The sequence below is a fragment of the Gobius niger genome (assembly GCF_951799975.1).
Source record: "Gobius niger genome assembly, chromosome: 22".
Taxonomy (NCBI): domain Eukaryota; kingdom Metazoa; phylum Chordata; class Actinopteri; order Gobiiformes; family Gobiidae; genus Gobius; species Gobius niger.
In genome coordinates this window covers 16430404-16452922 of record NC_136873.1, presented here as the reverse complement: position 1 = coordinate 16452922, position 22519 = coordinate 16430404, and the positions used below count along the sequence as shown (strand labels likewise).

Sequence of the window (22519 nt, the reverse complement as noted above, 5' to 3'; positions counted from 1 at the left end):
TTCACAAGTGGATTTGTGGACGCAGACTCACTGGGTCACCATCCTCGTCTCCCTGTAGGGGAAGGGTCTGGATTTCTGAATGTCAAAGGCTTTGTGTTGACAGAGAGAATAAAATGGCAGTCTGACTAAGTTTAAATCCGCAATGTTGTTGTGGATGGAAACTTGGTTGGGTCTCTGTCCTCTCTCTGTTGGCGTGGGCCTGGGTGTGATGCTAAGCTTATGTTGTGAACATGCTGCATCTGAATCTTTGTCCAAAGGTACTTCTATATTCAACGGCATCTACATCCACCAAAGACGCGTCCTGCTTTCTATAGCTTTCATCTAGGACCTTGCCACATCAAGGCCTATTCTAGTCGTGAAGCTATAGATAAAAAATCGGCTTGGCAAACCGCTGACGTCCTCAGCCTATTTCACGCTCTTCTCTGTTTCGACAGTCGGCCGTTTGCTCGTATCTCCGTAGTTTGTCTCTTACGCACTTCTCGATCTCGTCGCCATCGCTCGCCTCGGCTGCTCAAAATGAGATTCATTTTGGCAGTGATTTTGCGTCTAATTTTGCTTCAGCGTCATTTTTTGGAGAATTTTACATCACGACAATTTCTTCCATTTGCACACATTTATTGAGCGTATTCCACTGCGACAGTTTGCTTCTGCTTGAGTGTTATTTATTATGCAATGTCTCAGTTTGTGCCTCATTGTGTCCTCGTGTCCATTATTGTGTCCTTGTCTCCAATATTGTGTCCTCGTGTCCATTATTATTGGGGCGGCACGGTGGCGCAGCGGTTAGCGCTCACGCCTCACAGCAAGAAGGTCCCGGGTTCGATTCCCACCTGGACGGGTCCTTTCTGTGTGGAGTTTGCATGTTCTCCCCGTGTTTGCGTAGGTTTCCTCCGGGTACTCCGGTTTCCCCTACCACTAAAAACATGAGCAATCGTGTCTCACATCAACAAAGTCACAGGTTCGATTCTCGAGCCGCACAGGGCCTTTCCATGTGGAGTTTGTAGGGCCAGGCTTCCCCTGAAAAAGAGAGTTTACTCTCTGTGGGATCCTGGATAAATAAAGGGAAGATAAACAAAATGAAAAAATACTTAAACATGATGAACTTTTTTATTCAGAAAGTTCAAATCAATCAATCAATCAAACTTTATATTTCATACCGAAAGGTATGAAAAGCGCTTTATAAATAAAGCGCAGATTACATATAAAACAATACGCCTGGCACAACCTCCCATATATACACTGCTCACAAAAACTTAGGGCACACTCAAAAAACACATCCTAGATGTCAATCAATTCGATTTTTCGGATGAAAATGTTTATTCATAGTGTAGGGCAATGTGTTGAGAACAAAATAACATAAGAATGATAAATGGAAATCAAATTCTCAGCCCCTGGAGGTCTGGATCCAAAATTATAGTCAAAATCAAAGTGACAAATCAGGTCACTGGTTGATCCAAATTCTGTAGAAATTCCTCCAAACGAGTCTGTATCATCCTCAGTCGTGTGTGTGGCCTCCACGTGCCTGAATGCACTCCCTACAACGCCTGGGCATGCTCCTGATGAGACCACGGATGTCCTCCTGAGGGATCTCCTCCCAGACCTGGATTAGAGCATCAGTCAGCTCCTGGACAGTCTGTGGTGCGACGTGGCGTTGATGGATGGACCGAGACATGATGTCCCAGATGTGCTCTATTGGATTTAAGTCTGGGGAATGGGCCGGCCAGTCCAGAACATCAATACCTTCATCATGCAGGAACTGCTGACACACTCTTGCCACATGTGGCCTGGCATTATCAGGCATCAGAAGGAACCCAGGGCCCACAGCACCAGCATATGGTCTTACAATAGGTCTGAGGATCTCATCCCGGTCCCCAATGCCAGTCAGGGAACCTCTGGCTCGCACATGGAGGGCTGTGCGGCCCTCCAATGAAATGCCTCCCCAGACCATCACTGACCCACCACCAAACCGGTCATGCTGGATGATGTTGCAGCAGCAGAACGTTCTCCAGGGCGTCTCCAGACTCTGTCACGTCTATCACATGTGCTCAGGGTGAACCTGCTCTCATCCGTGAAGAGCACAGGGCACCATTGGCCAATCTGCCAATCGCTGTGTTCTCGGGCAAATGCCAATCGGGCTGCACGGTGTTGGGTAGTAAGCACCGGCCCAACGCCCTCATACCCCCCTCATACCCCCCTCATGGAGTCGGTTTCTGACCGTTTGAGGACCAACATGCACATTTGTGGCCCTCTGGAGGTCATTTTGTAGGGCTCGGGCAGTGCTTCTCCTGTTTCTCCGTGCACAAATGAGCAGATAGCGGTCCTGCTGCTGGGTTGTTGACCTCGGTCGCCCCCCCCAGGTCTGCTCTGGACACTGCGCTGGGAGACACAGCAAACCTTCTTGCCACAGCACGACTGGACGTGCCATTTTGGATGAGCATCACTCCCTGAGCAGCTTCTGTGGGTTGTAGATGCTCCTCATGATGCCTCTAGTGGTGAGAACACTGGACAAATGCAAAAGTGTTCCAAACATACGGTACAAAGGATGAAGACAGGGAAATGGTCTGTGGTCACCACCTGCAAAACCATTCCTCTTTTGGAGTGATCTTGCTAATTGCCTCTCATTTCCACCTGTTGTCTGTTTAATTTCCACAACACCAAGTGAAACTGATTCACAATAAGCGTGGCTTCCTAACTGGACAGTCTGATATCCCAGAAATTTGACTGACTCGGAGTTACATTGTGTTTTTTGAGTGTGCCCTAAGTTTTTGTGAGCAGTGTATATATTATATATTAGGATTAAATAAATAGATTAGATTAGTCCCCTCCTGGAACCGCCACCTTAACGTGGTGAAGGGGTTTGAGCGCCCGAATGACCCTGGAGCTCTGTTGTCGGGGGCTTGGTGCCCGTGGTAGGGTCTCCCATGGCAAACAGGTCCTAGGTGACGGGTCAGACAAAGAGCGGTTCAGAAGCCCCTCATGAGAGACCAACAGGCCCGGTTAGAACCATGAGGCCGTCCTTCTGTGGACCCACCACCTGCAGGAGGAGCCATAGGGGCTGGTGCAATGTGATATGGGCAGCTCCAACTGCTGCCCCCACGACCCGGCAACGGAAAAGTGGAAGAAAATGGATGGATTAGATTAGTCAGTTAAAGGCTAAGCTAAAAAGGTGGGTCTTGAGCTGCTCTTCAAAACATTTTGGTTCTCTGCAGCCCTGAGCTCCTCCTCAGGTGGTTCCAGAGGCGAGGGCCGTAATATTGGAAAGACGCCTCAACATGAGTCTTTTTGTTGACTTTAGGAATAACTAGGAGACCCCTGAGGAGGAGCGAAGGGGCCGTGAAGGTTCGTAAGGTAAAAGCAGTTCTGAAAGATAAGAGGACCAAGACCATCAAGACATTTAAAAACCATTAAAAGAACTTTAAAATCGATCCTGAAACACACGGTGAGCCAATGCAGCGACTCTAAAACCGGTGTAATGTGGTCCCGCCTCCTGGTCTTCGTCAGGACAAATAGTTAAATCAATAGCATAAAATAAAAATAAATAAATAAAAATAATAAGATAATAAAAGTCTTAATTTGTGTCAGCAGTGTGAATTTTGCAACCTCCTGTATAAGCCGATATTACACACATATAAGTTTCTACATATATATATACACACACATTCCCACTATTTTTTGTTTTATACAACAAAACACAGGTACGGTATATCTGCACGTAGGTTATTATTATTTTGTCAAGGTTTAATTTTAGCACCTTATTCATTTAGATTAGTTTTACATGAAACTCCAGTTGATTTCATGATTTTTACTTTATTTTACTTTATTTCTTTATTTTATATATTAATTTGGCTTAAACTACATCGATTATCTATATTATATATATAGTATGAGTAAGTCTAAGTCTCAAGCATAACATTGAACCTTTTTTATTAATACAAAGTGAAAGTGGGGTTTGTCTTGGAACTGCCTTCAGTTCCAGCCGTGAGTGTCGGGTTTGTCTTCACCCTCCTGCACATCTTGGCATTTTTGCACTTTCTTCTTTGCAAAACAGCTCGAGCTGTTCATTGCGACTCAAAAGAGGTTGAAAAACACTGGTTCTTTGAAAGCGGAATGGACAAGGACAAAAAGAGATCAGGCTGATGACTGCACCTGAGCAGCAGAGGGCGCTGTTGGATCACCGACATGCACCACTTTAGGACCCAGACTGTTTCTCTGTGGGGCAGGACTGTTAAGGCCATTTTCCCTATATTTTCTCTCTGACTCTTAAACACTTTTTTTTTTTTAAACCTGGATCTATTTTCCCTTTTGATTCAAACATTTATCTCAACACAGATTATTTAGCACGTTTTTCATTGCCTCACGCCACTTTCATGCTTTGGCCAATACTTTGTCACTTTCAGTATAGTAACTCAAACAGAACTGCAGAACCCTGAGCTCTCAGTGTCTCAGTGAACTGGTTTCATAGTTTTCACACATGGTAATATTCAATGGAAGTTTATACAGGATTACGAACAGCACTGTTTCCTGGAAGAAAAGGGTGATTGTAATGAGCAGCACTGACCCTTTTCTTTCACTGTAATAGGCTTCCACCAATAGTAAGACAACACATGGTCAATGCAATTTGTCTCGCGACCCCCAGGTTGAGAACCACTGCTATAATCTATACAACACGTAAACGAGTACAGTGCACATTGGGGATTTGTGCCAATAGTGTTAGGTAGCATGTAGTGCTCTGTCTCAGGCCTCAGGGGCGGACTGGCCATATGTCCGTTCTGGAAGAGCACAGAGGGGCCACTGGCTCTAGGGCCACCAGTCCCGCCTCAACTGAGCTTTACCCAAATCTAAAAGCTAAAAAGAAAAGCATCAAAATAGCGAGAAAAAGAGGATGAAAACATGAGAAAAACACGGACAAAAAATGATAGAAAAAATAATGAAAATACAACAAAAATATGACAAAAATGTGGCGACTTGACGAAAAGTTTCCATCACTCTTGTAGGTCTTAGCTTTCAAATGAGGCGTTACATTGTTGATCTCCAGTCGAGAAGCTTTTAGATTTGGGTAAAGCCCAGTATAAAAAAACATGAATCTAAAAGGAATTCCGTGGAGTATGGTGCGCCACAAGGTTCAATTTTGGGACCAATATTATTTATTATTTATATTAATGATTTTGCTTCTGTTTCTACGACCACCTTTCCCGTTCTTTTTGCTGATGAAACCAATCAAAAAAATAATAATGAAAAGCCGAACTGAGGAAAATGCACTCGTTAATGTTAAGGCGGGGGGTAAGAGGTTAATCTCTTAACTCCCGCCTGAACCGAGAGCATTTTCTCCAGTTCAGCTTTACCCAAATCCTGTGGGCCAGTGTAACACCTCATTTGAAAGCTAAGATCTACAAAACTCATCTAAATGGATCTATTTCCTCACGTCATCAGATTTTTTTCCATCTTTTTTTGGGGGGGTATTCAACTCATTTTGTAGCTTTTTTGTCATGTTTTTAATACGTTTTTTGTTATTTTTTGTCACTTTTTTTGTCTTTTTTTTGGTCAATTTCTTGTCTTTTTTGTAATTTTTTTGGTCAATTTTTTGTCACATTTTTTGTCTTTTTTTTGTCAATTTTTTGTCAATTTTTTGTCTTTTTTTGTCATTTTTTCGTCACTTTTTTGTCAAAGTTTTCTCACTTTTTTGTCACATCTTCATCATTGTTTTCGTCTCAGCTCTGTTGCCATTGTCACACCTTTTTCCAGAAGCTTTTGGATTGGGGTAAAGCCAAACTGGAGCAAATGTGTGTTCAGGTGGGAGTTGAGGGGCTAAAATATGTATTTGTGGAAGTGCAAACAATTACGCTAATTTGGGCCAGGCTGGTCAGAGTCCAGGGCTGTTTTTCAGTCCCAGTCCGCCCCTGACAGGCCTAGAGTACTAAGGGACTTTTCACATGACACACACTGAAAGCAGAGCAGACCCGTGGAACACAGCTCACGCCCTGGGCACAGCCAAGCCAGGCCACGGATGGAAGACAGAGTGAGACAGTGTGGGGTCTAGTGCCGTGGTAAATGGTAAAAGCCCGACAGCGAGGAACCAGTGACCCATTCATACTCTTATTCACACACCCATGTACGCAGACGGGCGGGGGTGGGGGAAGTGTCTTCCCAAGGACACTACGAAAGTGTGCACCTGGGGGAGCTGGCATTCGAAACCCTGACCTCCACATCATGAGACGACCCGCTCTACCATCTTCACCGCTGTGGCCCATCTGCTGAGTGTCCCGATATTCATCATAAAATACTATTGAATCAAAGTGATGATGCCACGTGTGTAAAGTCTGAATCTCACCGAGCTAAACCGGTCGCTGCCGTCACTCAGCGTTAGCACAGTTGTGTCAAATGAAAGAATGAGTGGAAGAAATGACATGAGGACAGTTCGGGGGTTTTGTTGAAGCGATTGAGAAAAACTGTGAATAAAATGAGGCTGAGGTTATAAATATCCCAGTGTGATCCACGTTCTGCATGACACTCGTGAAGTCCTGTGAGGCTCCGCGCTGTGAACAAGCCATATGCAAAAGTCTCAGTTTACAAGAAAAACTGTTCAGTCGTCAATGTGGCCTTTAAGAGTTTTAGGTGGATTTGAGCTTGAACACAGGGGGTGTATAGTTAAAGATGCAGAGGACATCACAGTTACCCCACATGTGGAATACACTTAAGCTGCTCTCCCACTGACCTGACCGGACCTGACCACAGGCTTATTTGGCTGGGCAGTCTGACAGTGTCACACAGACCGATCCAAAGTGTCTGTTTACAAACTGTTTTTGTTTAAGAGGAACTAAGAAAATGTAAAAATGTTTAGTTCACACACTCACAACGATCAGGATGAACAAAACTGGACATTCACTTACTTTTTCCACGCTGAATTGAGTGTTTACATGTTATGGCCAATAAAAATATGATAAAGTGCAATTTTTTTGGGTGGTATTAGTTTAAGCAGACACTGTTTATTCATTCAGGCAGAAATGTGAGAGATTCCAAAGCATTCACAAACTTTTTCCTCCCACTGTAGAATAAAGCATCATGCAAAAAAAATGCTGTGTAATCATGAGATCGTTTTATTTTTAGGGTCATTTTTGGAATATTTTAAACTACTAATACTTTTATGAATAATTTGCAGATCCGTTTAGACCAGTATGTAAAGATGGTGCAAGCAGCACAGCCCAAGGTACCAGTGTTACACAATATACATACAAAAAAACACAGAACCAGGTCACTTCCTGTTTTCACGTCGCCATGGCGTTTTATATTGTATTATTTATATTGTTAATGTATTAGTGGTCATTTCAGAATGCTTTCAGTTCACTATACGTGGGAAAGAGAAACACCCAGTGGAAAAAGTGAAGTGTTTGTTTGAGCAGCTCAGAGGAGGGTGAATGTCATCGGTCAGGTCATTGTGACCCAGTGTCAGTGAATCAAAACAGATTCACATCCTCCGCACAATGACTGGCCCTGGTACACAAGTACTACATCACAATAGAAATACTTCCAGGGGCGGACTGGCCATATGTCCATTCTGGAAGAGCACAGAAGGGCCGAGCTTTACCCAAATCTAAAAGCTAAAAAGAAAAGCATCAAAATAGCGAGAAAAAGAAAAGTCAACAAAAACACGACAACAAAGCAACGAAAAGGCCACAAAAACGTGACAAAACCAGAACAAAAAATGATAGAAAAAATGTGACAAAAATTCAACAAAAAGTGACAAAAATTCAGCAAAAATGTGACAAAAATTCAACAAAAATTCAACAAAAATGTGACAAAAATTCAACAAAAATGTGACAAAAATTCGACAAAAATCTGACAAAAATTTGACAAAAAGTGACAAAAACTCAACAAAAAGTGACAAAAATTCAACAAAAAGTGACAAAAATTCAACAAAAAGTGACAAAAATTCAACAAAAATGTGACAAAAATTCAACAAAAATGTGACAAAAATTCAACAAAAAGTGACAAAAAATCAACAAAAATGTGACAAAAATTCGACAAAAATCTGACAAAAATTCTACAAAAAGTGACAAAAACTCAACAAAAATGTGACAAAAAATCAACAAAAAGTGACAAAAATTCAACAAAAAGTGACAAAAATTCAACAAAAAGTGACAAAAATTCAACAAAAATGTGACAAAAATTCAACAAAAATGTGACAAAAATTCAACAAAATGTGACAAAAATTCAACAAAAATGTGACAAAAATTCAACAAAAAGTGACAAAAAATCAACAAAAATGTGACAAAAATTCAACAAAAAGTGACAAAAAATCAACAAAAATGTGACAAAAATTCGACAAAAATCTGACAAAAATTCTACAAAAAGTGACAAAAACTCAACAAAAATGTGACAAAAAATCAACAAAAAGTGACAAAAATTCAACAAAAAGTGACAAAAATTCAACAAAAAGTGACAAAAATTCAACAAAAATGTGACAAAAATTCAACAAAAATGTGACAAAAATTCAACAAAATGTGACAAAAATTCAACAAAAATGTGACAAAAATTCAACAAAAATGTGACAAAAATTCAACAAAAATGTGACAAAAATTCAACAAAAATGTGACAAAAATTCAACAAAAAGTGACAAAAAATCAACAAAAATGTGACAAAAATTCGACAAAAATCTGACAAAAATTCTACAAAAAGTGACAAAAACTCAACAAAAATGTGACAAAAAATCAACAAAAAGTGACAAAAATTCAACAAAAAGTGACAAAAATTCAACAAAAAGTGACAAAAATTCAACAAAAATGTGACAAAAATTCAACAAAATGTGACAAAAATTCAACAAAAATGTGACAAAAATTAAACAAAAATGTGACAAAAATTCAACAAAAATGTGACAAAAATTCAACAAAAATGTGACAAAAATTCAACAAAAAGTGACAAAAAATCAACAAAAAGTGACAAAAATTCAACAAAAAGTGACAAAAATTCAACAAAAATGTGACAAAAATTCAACAAAAATGTGACAAAAATTCAACAAAATGTGACAAAAATTCAACAAAAATGTGACAAAAATTCAACAAAAATGTGACAAAAATTCAACAAAAATGTGACAAAAATTCAACAAAAAGTGACAAAAAATCAACAAAAAGTGACAAAAATTCAACAAAAAGTGACAAAAATTCAACAAAAAGTGACAAAAATTCAACAAAAATGTGACAAAAATTCAACAAAAATGTGACAAAAATTCAACAAAATGTGACAAAAATTCAACAAAAATGTGACAAAAATTCAACAAAAATGTGACAAAAATTCAACAAAAAGCCACAGAAAGTAATGAAGAAACATCAAAACTATGACAAAAAATGCGGCGACTTGACAAAAAGTTACAATCACTTTGTAGGTCTCAGCTTTCAAATGAGGTGTTACATCGTTGCTCTCCAGCCGAGAAGCTTTTAGATTTGGGTAAAGCTGAAATGGAGAAAATGTGCTCCGTTAAGGCACATTTACACTAATTTGGTCCAGGCTGGTCAGAGTCCAGGGCTGTTTTTCAGTCCCAGTCCGCCCCTGAACACTTCAATTCAACTGTTCCGGACTCACGGCCCAGGAAAATAAATCAAAAAGACTCGACAAACAATTAAAGTGGCATTTCACTCGACTAACTGTTGTATTGTTAATTGTATTTTTTAATGCCTTTAGAGATAAGTTTAATCAGAATACACCTTCTGTCAAAAGAGAGCCCTATTTTTAACCTTCTTCAAATTTGAAACTATACTAACAGATGATGTTTCAAGTGAAGTATTAAAGTTCACTTCAGTATCACGTCCTCTCCTGGCTCCGGTCCCGGTAATGGGCCCACAGAGGCCTCGCAGTCACTCCCCCTCTGGGGTTTCTATTGTGTGGAGGCAGTGCAGGAAACCTTTGTAACACGGTGACCCAGGAGTTTCTTTTTATAATCTAAACAAGTGTTTGTACCTCTGGCCAAAGTCATCTTGACCCAGCGTTCCGGGCAGCTGGTGTCGACCTCAGATGACCTCAGAGCGTTGCAGGTAAACACAACGGCTAATGATGAAACCGTAGAGTCCGTTAGCCTGCTCAATGTTATTCCTATAGCTGCTAGCATTAGCCAATGGTGGAAACTAGCACATTACACATCACACGTTACTTTAATTGAGCAGCCTTTTGGGTAATTGAGTATCTTTTTTTGAGTACTGTAGATTCAACATTCAAAAAACATCTTGTTTGGAGCCGCCTCCTCGGCCTGTTTGCAAACACAGTCTCAGGAGTTTCCCGGTGTTGCTCAGACCTGGGTCCGCGGTGAATTGCTCAAGGCTGGCTTTATATTTATTTAAAGGAATAAGCCACCGTTTTTACATACTGAGATATGTTCTTACCTTAGCTTTGACGAGTTCTTTAGGACCTGTCTGTTCTTCACCTGTGCCATTTTCTTATACCCACAAATCATCAGAGCTCCCTCTGAGGGCAGCGCCAAGAGGAGACGACTGGCTCTGCTCATTTACATGACACTTTCATGGGACTGCAGGTGAACAAAGATATCAATTTGAAAGTTTTACTGTAAATTACTGATATGTTCTCAAATAAATAAAAAGACATTTTATGCTTACAAATTTCCAAAATTGACTATTTTCAATGGCGAAGCCTAAATAATAGATGGAGCCAGGTTTTATTTTGTCAATATACAGTGCCTCTTGAAAGTACTAATACACCTTGAACTTTTAAACATTTTGTCATGTTTACAACCATAAAACTGAAGTTTGAAGTTTGCTAGAAGTCATATGGAGGACACAGCTCCATGTGGAAGAAGGAGCTTTGGTCAGATGAGATAAAAATTGAACTTTTTGGCCCAATTGCAAAACGTTATGTATGGAGCAAACCTGACACTGCTCATGGTCCTGAGTGCACCATCCCCAGTGTCAAATATACGGGGGGCAGCATCATGCTGTGGGGCTGCTTTTCCTCAGCGGGGACTGGGGAGATTGTAAGAATAGTTGGGAAGATGGATTGAACCAAATACAGAGACATTTTGGAGGAAAACCTGCTGGAGTCACAAGAGAACTGAGGCTGGGGCGGAGATTCACCTTCAGCAGGACAATGACCCTAAACACAAAGATAAATCTACAATGGAATGGTTCAATAAAAACATATTAACCTGCTAGAATGGCCCAGTCAAAGTCCTGACCTAAATCCTATTGAAAATCTTTGGAATAATCTGAAAACTGCTGTTCACAAACGCTCTCCTTCTAATCTGACAGAGCTTGAGTTGTTTTGTAAAGATGAATGGGCTAAAATGTCAGTCTCTACATGTGCAAATCTTGTAGAGTCAAACCCCAAAAGAGTTTCTGCTGTTATTGCAGCAAAAGGGGGTCCACAAAGTATTCATTCATGCTGTATGAATACTTATGCACGCCCCACTTTTCGGTTTTCTATTTTTTGAAAAATAACAGAATCATGTATCATTTTTGCCTTCACTTCACAGTTGTCTGTTACCTGTGTGTGAACTTTCAGAAAAAAATCAAAATAAAATCTTTATGTTTATGTGGTGATGTGAGTAATTTGTGGTAGTGGTGTTCCTGTGCGCGCCACTAGGGGCGCACTATAAAAGGCCTCAGGTTAGTGTTGCTTGCCCTCTGACCTTGTGTATCTCCTGCTGCCTGTTGTACCCGGTGTTGGCGCTGGTGTGCTCTGTCCGACAGGTAGATATCTCTGCAACATTTATTTTAAATTCATCCTTACGCTCGCCCTGATTAGTGTTTCCTCGTTAGTGCTGCTGTGGGTCCCTTCACGGGAGCGCGTCATGGCGCAGCGCTGTAGCATGGCAGTAGATTGGGTGTGTGGTTCCCCGATGGCCCTGTTGATGAGCGTGTTCCCTGGTACAGCGCACGAAAGGTTGCGCTAACTGGTATGTTTTCAACTCTAGCGACGGGTAGCAAAGGCCAACATATATGTAATTAATAATATGCATTCCTTTTTAATAGGCGCAGGCAGTAGCACCAGCACTGCCCCTCGCTGTCTTGTCTTCACTCTAAATGTCCGTGTCTTGATTTGGGTCTGTCCAGCGGTCGGCGGGGACTTTTTGGAGGACTCTTACCCTAAATGTGGAATCTGTATCTCATGGACTAAACATGTGCTAAAGGTTTTAAATCAAGCATACTTATGAAATGCAATGAAAGAAAAACATTTTGTAACAAATAAATTCTATTTAACCAATGGAACACTTGTGCCCCTTTTTCAATGGAACTTATCTGTGTGTCTTAAAGCTAAGGATAAAAACAAAAACCTCGCTCTGCTACATTTAGGGTTGTAAACATGACAAAATGTGCAAAAGTTCAAGGTGTATTAGTACTTTTGAGAGGCACTGTATTTTTCTACATTCTCTGTGGTTTCGTTTTTAGGTCAGTGTGTGTAGCTGTCCTGTATTTAAACAGAGAGAATGTCCAACAAGGGTTCACACGGGGGTCAATGACTCGTCGGCTGGAGCATGTCAAAAGAGAACAGAAAAAAACACAGGAAAGTCGAAGCTGACAACTTTGACAAATATGTTGCAGAACACATCTGTAGATGGTAGATGTTTGTGAAACTTTTCAACCTTTTAGTGTAGAGCAGACATCTTTTAAAGAACTGGAGAATTGTTGGTCTGCACATCAAAAAGCTCTCTTAGAGTCACAAAGAGTTACACTTGGTTCTGGCATTTCAGAAGCGACTGTGCTAAATACAGGTGCACCTCAGGGGACAATTTTATCTCCTTTGCTTTTATCTACTGACGCAAATGCTTTTCAAATTCAAAGCAAATCTTTGAAACAGTTGAAATACGCTGATGATGTGGCGCTGGTTGCTTTATCACAGAAAGGGAACACTATGATGGAAAGTCAGGATGTTAATCACTTGTCCATGTGAGGACGGCTGTTTAGAGATAAACGTTCTTACAACAAAGGAGCTCATTGTGCATAACAGTGAGGCACTGACTCCTGTTCAGATTCATGGTCTAAGCTCCGGTTCACAATGAATCATTATCGTGAGGAGGTGGAGAATGTTGTTCAGTGAGAGAAAACAACCTGCTTTTGAACACTTCAAAAACATGTGAACTCGTTATTGATTTTTGTCACAATATGAATCAGTTGCCTATTACTATCCACGATTCTGACGTGCAGATTGTTGAGAAATGTAAATTCTTGGGTGTGACTCTTTCTCATGACTTGAATTGGAGCTCTCATACGATGAACTCTGACAGCGCCTCTTCTTTTTACGCAGGCTTCGAGAGTTTACCCAAAATACTAGGATTCTTTTAGCTGTGATCACTTTAAACAAGGCACTTTAAACAGGCACTTCTATTATATTTATCTGTGTGGACTTTTATTGTACAATATTTTGCCCTTAGGCTTTTAATGTGGCATTATTTGTTTGTTCTGTTTTTTATATTCTGTCTTTTTACGTGTTTTACATATCACACTTTGGGGGTGGGGGGCGGTGGAGCTTGTCTATAGAAATCCTATGCAATGTGAGAATATACAGCTATGTATATATGTCCAGACGGGCAAAATGGAGTAGCAGAGGGCGGCTTCGATTTTCTATTCATAAAATGTCTTAAAAATTTTACTTAAATGCCTATTAGAGAACTATAGATCACTATTTACAATGTGTATTTATGTATGAATGAAAGTTTGAGAGCATTACTTACTTTCTCCTTAAAAAATAGACATTTATTATTGACACAAAATTTACAAATTTGCACTCAAAAACAGTACATTCAAGTAGATAAATATATTCAACTGTTCTGGAACAATGATATATTCCATAGTGGTCCCACAGTTAAACATGGTGCCTGAGCCTCCCTCACAAAGGGAATAAACAGAGTCCAGCTGCCGATGAGACTGCTCCAAGTGACGAGTGCCGAGTTCAGAAGGAAAGAGTCTTTGCCGGTGGATCATTGCTGTGTGGAGAGCGGAGCGATCTTCATCACGGTGGACCTCAGAGCCGTCCTGTGTCCCTCCGGCGTCGTCCAAAACATGTCCCGGGAGCTGCCGCGGCCCCTGGGGAAGTCTCCGTTCAGGTTGGAGCCTCCGCAGCCGCCGAACCACCAGCCTCCTGCAGCAACAAAGAAAAGTATATTCAAAATCCAGCGAAATGCGTAACAGTTTAAAACGTTTTAGAAACATATTGAATGGTGTCTTTTATGTCCATGAGTTAGCACATAGCTGATTAGCCTGTCTCATGCTTTTAAACTCTAGATCAAATTGAATTATAATATAATATAATAATGTTTACACAGAGTTTCCCGGGTATTATTGGGCATTTTGAATATTATGAAAATATCAGTTTCCCGCTAATGAGAAAATCTGATTCTTGGGCTGGGACGTATAAAATACGCTAGCTACGCTACAGTTAAACACAACTTCCCAATTCAAGAGGATACCGAGTATTTTATCTACAAAAGAACTGACAGTATTGAATATTGTATTTATTCCCCAAGTTTCTTCTAAACTCTGTATCCCCAACCGACCGGCTCTTCTTTAAGGTGGCCGGTTCGAACCGGATCTTAATTGTGAAAAGAGATGGATCTTTCTGCCAATTTTACCCAGAACTGCCCCGAAAGAACACAAGAATCAGCCCAACAACGGAACAGGCTTTTTGGGGGAAATGCACAAAAATGACTTGTATTGTCAGTTGCAGCCTCTAACCTCTTAAGCCCTGGGTTTTATTATTTTAGTCTCAGATCTTGGATCTTGGCGTTTGGTCACATTTGAGCCCCGCCCACTCTGAGTCTCTGTGATCTGATTGGCTTCAGAGTTACACTGTAGGTCAGACACCGTGAGTGACAATAACATGACACTAAATACTGAGCTCTTTATTTTATGTAAACAGGCTGAGGCCTCATTGCTCTTCAGTCACAGACTGAGAAGTGAAGAAAGAAGTCATGGAGATTCTGCTTTAGAACATTACACTTCTGCTGGATGTAACAATAAAAGATTGAAATTCAAGTATTCCTTAGTAAAAAGTCTGAAAAATCCTGTATATAAATAATATATTTGTTAATTATTAATGACTCTCATTCTACACAAACAAACCCTTGTCATTTGTATCTGCTGTAGAGTCATGCATCAATCATGTGTTTATTTTCTGTAATTGTAATAATAATTTCTCCTATATTTGTTATCTTTACCATATTTTTGAGTTTCAGAATATGATATAACTCTTTTATCCAGCAGAAGTCTGATGTTCTGTCTAAAGCAGAAGCTCCGTGACTTCCTTCTTCAAATCTCAGTCTGTGACTGAAGAGCAATGAGGCCTCAGCCTTTTTACTGGAAACAAAGAGCTCAGTGTATTTAGCGTCATGTTACTGTCACTCATGGTGTCTGACCTAAAGTCTCACTCTGAAGAAAGTCAACTCACATTTACACTGAGAAGGTTGGAAGGGCGCCCCCTTGTGTCCAAGTGTGTCCAACTGCCTGGACTAGATTTTTATTTATTTTGGTCCCACAGGTGAAGGGGCTGAAGAGGTTAGTGTAAAAGTGTAAATACCATTGTCATTTTAGGCTGGCTGTTATTCAAATCTATATAAAAAGAGCCAGTCTTTTGAACGGTGATATGAACGGATCCCAAAGACTTGTGAAATCCCATCGCTCCAAAACGATGGAGGAAACGTTTACCTGAGTGTCTCCGAGCGCAGTGTTCCCCCGCGCTGAGGTCGTTGTCCCGGTCCGCCGTGGAGAAGGGCAGCGCCGAGGAGCCGGAGGAACCAGAGGAACCAGAGGAACCTGTCTGCGGCCCGAGGTGGAGCGAGAACTGCCCCTCCTCCCCGTCCAGCCGGAACTCCGAGCTGGTCACGTGACTCTGCCCCGACCGATCGGAGAGCTCCATCTGAAGCACACGGCGGCCCGGCCTGGAGAGGGCGTGGATGTGGTCCAAGCCGAGCCAGAACTCGCCTGAAAGGATGAAGGAATGTCTCGTGAACAAACACATTACACAGACTGTAGGGGAAAGCAAACTTGGAGGTTGGCCAGAACTTAAGGCGAGACACTGCAGGTGAATTGGGAAAAAATGTATATTTACAGATATCAATTTGAAACTTCTGCTGTAGATCACTGGCATAAATGTGAGAAAAAAATACATTGCAAGTTTACATTTTATCTTTTCATATAAGAACAAGGTTTTTCATGCCTAAAAATGCCCTTAATTTCCCATCTTTTCGGCGACGAAATCTGAATAATGGATAGAGCTACATTCAAATTTATGGTTTCATTTTATTGATGAATGAGTTACCAAGACTTTCTCAGAGGGGATTTAGGATTTCTTGTTTAGTTTTAAAATAAGCTGCTTTTTTAGTGGAAAAATGTGTAAAAATGTAATTTTCGCCTTATTTTTTGTCATTCAAAACTCAATAAATGGGGCTTAAGGGATTAAATAATAAAAAATCCCTCTGAAAAAATCTTCCAAATATTGTTCAGTCCAAGGCTGGAAAATTTGAAGTCTTTAGGTCCGACTGACGTGGACATAGTGTCGCCACAATGACAGAAAAATGCGTTTTGAGAAAAAGGCCCTTGAAATTGCGTTCTCCCATATAAGTCTATGGGGGAACATTGAATCAGCGCAATATTTAAACCTGTTATTGTGAAGATTTGGCATATTTTCTGTTTCAGGGTGAAAGCTTGTATGTTCAGAGACCAATTTGGCCCAAAACCTGAAAACTGAAAAAATTTAGTTTTGCCTGCAGGGTCTCCCCTTAAGGTGACTGATGATTTGGGTTTTGGAAAAAGCTAGTTATAAGTGGAAAAAATATTTAAAAAGTCAAATGTTGCCTCGGTTTTGGGGCTCAAAACTCTGGAAACTGGAATTAGACATTGAATAAACTCCCTGAGACTGGAACAAGAAAAAGGGCCATTGAAGTTCATTCTTGAATCAGTCAATATTTAAACCCGATTGTGAACATTAGGTCATTCGATAATCCAATCAGAAAAGCAGAATGATCTTTTTCGGATGCTCACCATTGAGGCTGCCGAACCCTTTCCTGTAGGCGTCCCAGGTCTGGTCGAAACTCTGGGATCCATCGGAACGTTTCTGGATAACTGTCCATCCTCCTCCTGCGAACGAAGTCATTAGCAGCTGTAATTCACTATAAAGCGGCGGTGATTTTGCCGTTTTGTCTCGGTATGGTGTATTTTTTGGAATGTGTACCTGGCGTCATTTCACAAAGCACACTGAAGGGTGTCCGCGAGTTCTCAGGCTGGACCGTGTACACCCCGCTCTTCCTTTGGCCTTGGACAAACAGCTCGTGGCAGTCTTTTGCGAAACCTACAAAACAGACAAAACACAAATTCATTTTCCTTATTCATCAGCAAAAAAAAACAACCCATCCCATTGTTTTGACGCCACGTTCTGGTTGCATTTTAACCCGGGCGCTCCTCCTTCTCGGCGATCTTTGGACGCCGCCCTGCCAACAAGACATCCCGTCTACAGCTCAGAGCGCAAAGGTCGGGCCGCGGTTGCATAAAAGCCTCAGGTTGTGGTTGTGTAGTGCGGCTTGTTTTGCTCAGCGGTATCAGCGTGTTTGTGCCGGAGTGTCCCCTCTCGACTGGGCGTGACAGGGCGCACAAAGGTCGGCGGGTCGATGATTGACTGACCGCACTTCAGCTGTGCACCTTACGCTCTATGCTAGCACAAGCAAGTAAATATGGATGATCGACCTGTGCAAACCATGCAGATGCAGACAGAGTTTGAAGCCATCAAAATCAGAGCAATGCCTTTAGCTGTCTGAGCTAGCTTAGCTTTCTCGCCCCGTACAACTGGGAGGAGAAGCCAGTCCCTATGTAAAAGTATGTCGAGGTCTGGTTAGTACAATTTCTGTGGTTTCTCCATTATATAATGATGTTTAATGGTATTGGATGTGTATCCTATAGACCAGGGGTGCCCAAACTTTCTGTCTCCGAGGGCCAAAATGAAAACGTGCCTCTGTCAAGCACGAAAAACACATATAACTGCAATTATAAAGTTACTTTATTTCATTCACTTTTTATTTTTTTGATAGCCTACATTTGCATTTGTTTCTATCTATGCAAAGAACATACTATATCAAAACGAATGGTAACTATGGAAAAAGCCTAATTTTAGTAAAAACAAAATCAACAATTGTAGCAATTTAGTGCAAAAAAACCAAAACACCCGTATCTGCAGCACCTACAGTGACTTTACCTGATTCGTTCACTCAAAGAAAATGCCACATTAGATTATTTTTGATATATCAGTTCAGCATAAATTCTTTTATAAGTCAATTTTTAACATATACTGTTGTTGACATTAACAACCTTTGCAATAAAAGTTGGAAAACTGTGAAAGTTGATGCTACAACGCTCTGTGATTGATAAAATACCAAGACACCACAACAGTGTTTCCTTAACTTTGTGAAAGGAGTGAAACAGCGCCCCCAATATGAGTGGTCAAAAAGTGTACTGCATCCATATTTACCATTGAGAATGAATGGAAGAGAGTTAGTATTAACCACACGCAGCGCTTGGGCACCCCTGCTATAGACTATGTTCCAGTATGATGCGCTGCAATTTGTACTGTCTCTCAAATCTGTACTATTTGTGTATATAAAGTGTGTATGACAGTTTTTTTCCCGACATTACTAAGTTTGAACAACATTAAAGGTGCATTACGGAACTTTTATATGGAAAAAAGTTGACATGGTGGTAAACATGGCGCCTTAACTTTCCTTCACGGAAAGTTATGGCCTATATGAGCATTTCACAAGGTTTCTGTTTTTCTTGCTGGAACTATGTGTTACCGTGGCAATGGTGCCATCAGCTGAACAGAAACCCTACAAACAATTCAGAGAGTCTGAGAGGCTGCCGCGATGGAAAGTAAAGGTGACATGTTAGCTACTCATTCAGCTAGGATCACTAAAAGGTCCATTACGGAAGGACAAAAGCATGGAAGAGCTTGGTCGCTTCTAGCTTCACCCCCGTTTGGCCCCATAGAGGAGAGGAGGGGAGGCTAAGCGCTAGCATGTTCGGTCTTGTTACGTGACTGAGCACACGCGTTAAGACCAGACAGGTACGTATCAACTCGTCTAAGCTCAGGTAAGTACATATCTCAGTATGGTTGGTACAGTATGGTTGCATAACTCTCCGCTTCAACCAAAAACGACTCACCTTTTTGCGATGTGTCTTGTTTCTGCGCCAGCTCGTCCTGTCTGTGCCTCAGAGACTTCATCCTCTTGTGTCCAATCTGTGACAAAGCCAAAGAGCGATTTAGCCGAGGCACCAGATGTGTTACTCTGTGTGTGTGTTTGTGGTTCGCAGTGGGCCGTACCTTGCTTTGCAGGGTCTGCAGGTGGACGCTCTGCTTCTCCAACTTGTCCTGCTGCTGCTTGATCTTCTCCAGCAGCTGGTCGATGCGTCGGTTCTGCGCCGCCATCATTCTCTGCAAAACAAAGCAATGGATTTAGGGGGACAGCCCACAGATGCTCACTTCACATCGCTCATCCAATATCACTCATTCTACTTCAAAATATCCATTCAATGTTTCTATTATCCACACCGGGGCGGACTGGGACTGAAAAACAGCCCTGGACCAAATTAGTGTAAATGTGGACTTGCCACCCGCCTTAATGGAGCGCATTTTCTCCAGTCCGGCTTTACCCAAATCTAAAAGCTTCTCGGCTGGAGAGCAACAGTGAGTGTAACGCCTCATTTGAAAGCTGAGACCTACAAAGTGATGGAAACTTTTTGTCAAGTCGCCGCATTTTTTGTCATAGTTTTGTTGTTTCTTCATTGCTTTTTGTCACTTTTTGTTGAATTTTTGCCATTTTTTTTGTTGAGTTTTTGTCACATTTTTGTTGAGTTTTTGTCACATTTTTGTTGAGTTTTTGTCACTTTTTGTTGAAATTTAGTCACTTTTTTTGTTGAATTTTTGTTGAATTTTTGTCACTTTTTTGTCACATTTTTGTTGATTTTTTGTTGAATTTTTGTCATTTTTTGTTGAATTTTTGTTGAATTTTTGTCATTTTTTGTTGATTTTTTGTCTTTTTTTTGTTGAATTTTTGTCACATTTTTGTTGAATTTTTGTCACTTTTTTGTCACATTTTTGTTGAATTTTTGTCACTTTTTTGTCACATTTTTGTTGAATTTTTGTCACTTTTTTGTCACTTTTTTGTCACATTTTTGCTGAATTTTTGTCATTTTTTGGTGAGTTTTTGTCACATTTTTGTTGAATTTTTGTCACTTTGTTGAATTTTTATCACATTTTTCTATCATTTTTTGTTCTGGTTCCGTCACGTTTTTGTGGCCTTTTCGTTGCTTTGTTGTCGTGTTGTTGTTGACTTTTCATCACATTTTTTGTCACTTTTTTCCGACACATTTTTGCTTTGTTTTCATCCTCTTTATTTCTCGCTATTTTGATGCTTTTCTTTTTAGCTTTTAGATTTGGGTAAAGCTCGGTTGAGGCGGGACCGGTGGCCCTAGAGCCAGTGGCCCCTCTGTGCTCTTCCAGAATGGACATATGGCCAGTCCGCCCCTGTATCCACTGAACCAGGGAGCAGTAGCAGCAGTAACAGCATCTGCAGTAGTTGTTGTAATAATAGTGGAAGGAGTTGTAGTATACATAGTAGTAGTAGTAGTAGTAGTAGTAGCAGTAGTAGTAGTAGTAGTAGTAGTAGTAGCAGCAGTCTCCTCACCTGTACTAAAGGCTCCTGGCTGGAGTTGCTGTCCAGCGCTGACTCCCTGACCGCCTCGTCCACTCTTTGCTCCAGCCTGTCCATCTTCTGCCTCAGCTCCTCCACCCTGCTGTCCCAGGACACCTCATCTTCTTCTTCCCCCCGTCCCCCGGCCGCTGTCCCCCTCTGGCTGCCGTCCCCCCGCCGCTCCTCCAGCCTCTGCAGGGTTGCGTTCATGCTGACCAGCCCGGCGTTCAGCTCCCGTATCTGGGCTTTGCTTTTGCCCACGTGCTCCCTCAGCGCCTGGCCCAGCTGGAGCAGCCCATGGGCCACCACGTTGACGTCATCCCAGGACGCGTGCTGCTGCTGCTGCTGCTTGTCCCCCCGGCCGCCCGTCGTGGGGTAGCTGTTGGCGGTGAGCAGGGCGGTCAGAAGCACCACAGCGGAGGTGGTGCTCGTCATGGTTTGTCTTTGTTTGTCTTCAGTGTTGCAGTGTGGCTGTGGAGGATGGAGGAGCACGAGAGGGGTTTTATAGAGTGGAGTGGGAGGAGCCAGAGAGAGAGGGAGGGAGGGAGGGGGGTGTGGGTGTGGGACAGTCCCAGGACAGGGAGGGAAGGGGTCATGATGCAAGAGAAGAAGAGTATTACAAACATGTGAGTCCCGGTGCAGAGATTGCAGCTATTTTTACTGGGAGCTTTTGTCAATGAGCGAGAGCGGGAGGATACGACAAAGTATTTAGTATTATTATTCATGTGAGAGTAAATCCGTGGTACTTACAGTGGTAATTACTAGTAATGACAGTGGTACTTATTGTGGTACTTACAATAGTAATTACGTTGGTACTTCTTGGTACTTATTGTGGTACTTAAAGTGGTAATTACTAGTAATTAGGGTTAGGGGTTAGGATTAGGGTTAGGGAGACACAGAGTTACTACTATAAGAGATACAGTGGTAATGCTCTTAGTAATGAAGGTTGTACTTCTATTCACTTTGGTACTTTAAGTGATAGTTTCTAGTAGTTACAGTGATACCTCTATGGTACTTATTGGTTTTGTGAGTATAAAACAACTCTTACTAAGAGTTACCACTGTATCTAGAAGTACATAACTTGTAATTGTCACTCAAGTATCCTTTAAGTACCACAAGAAGTACCTAGAATTACCACTGGAAGTACCACCATAAGCACCACCGTAAGTACCACAATAAATACTTAGATTTACCACTGTATCACTGTAAGTACCACCGTAAGTACCACAATAAGTATCTAGAATGACCTCTGTGAGTACCAAGGACATACCGGCCCGTAATGTAAAGTGTTACTGCATTGGGTATTTTAAAAAAAATCTATTTCAAACTTTTGAAATGTATTGCAATTTTCCTTTCACATTTGATTTAATGTTTTCATATTAAAAACAAACAAAAGGCCAAAATGACCAGTGTTGATCATGGACAGATCCAGGTGTAAATCATCACTTTTATTTTGTGACATATTAGTGTTTAAGATTTTTTTTTTTTATCTTGTTCAGGTTTTGAATAAAGGTTCTAAGGTTTTCCCAGAAGATGGTGAGTTGTGGAGCGGAGGGTGCTGCGCAGGAGGTGGAGGAGCGGACCAGTGCAGGACACCGCGCTGAAGGAAATCTAAAATCTAAAAAGAAAAGAAAAAGAAAAGCATCAAAAGAGCGAGAAATAGAGGATGAGAAGTCAACGAAAACATGAGAAAAACACAGACAAAAAATGAGAGAAAAAAAATATTTAAAAAAAACAACAAAAATGTGACAAAAATGTGGCGACGTGACGAAAGGTTTCCGTCGCTTTTGTAGGTCTTAGCTTTCAAATGAGGCGTTACATTGTTGCTCTCCAGTCCGGAAGCTTTTAGATTTG

The 22519-nt window shown here is 41.3% G+C and overlaps 1 protein-coding gene across 1 annotated transcript; it reads right to left on the bottom strand.

The window, feature by feature from the left end:
- Positions 1 to 13705: 13705 nt before the first annotated feature.
- On the bottom strand, positions 13706 to 21113 carry LOC306981351 (angiopoietin-related protein 4-like). Its single transcript, XM_079580943.1, has 7 exons — positions 20660 to 21113; positions 19297 to 19407; positions 19137 to 19212; positions 17161 to 17277; positions 16971 to 17066; positions 15636 to 15911; positions 13706 to 14073 (listed from the first exon to the last, which is right to left on the bottom strand). The coding sequence occupies exons 1-7, from the start codon at positions 21098 to 21100 to the stop codon at positions 13913 to 13915; spliced, it is 1278 nt and encodes a 425-aa protein (XP_079437069.1). The 5' UTR covers positions 21101 to 21113; the 3' UTR covers positions 13706 to 13912.
- Between the last annotated feature and the right edge of the window lie 1406 nt (positions 21114 to 22519).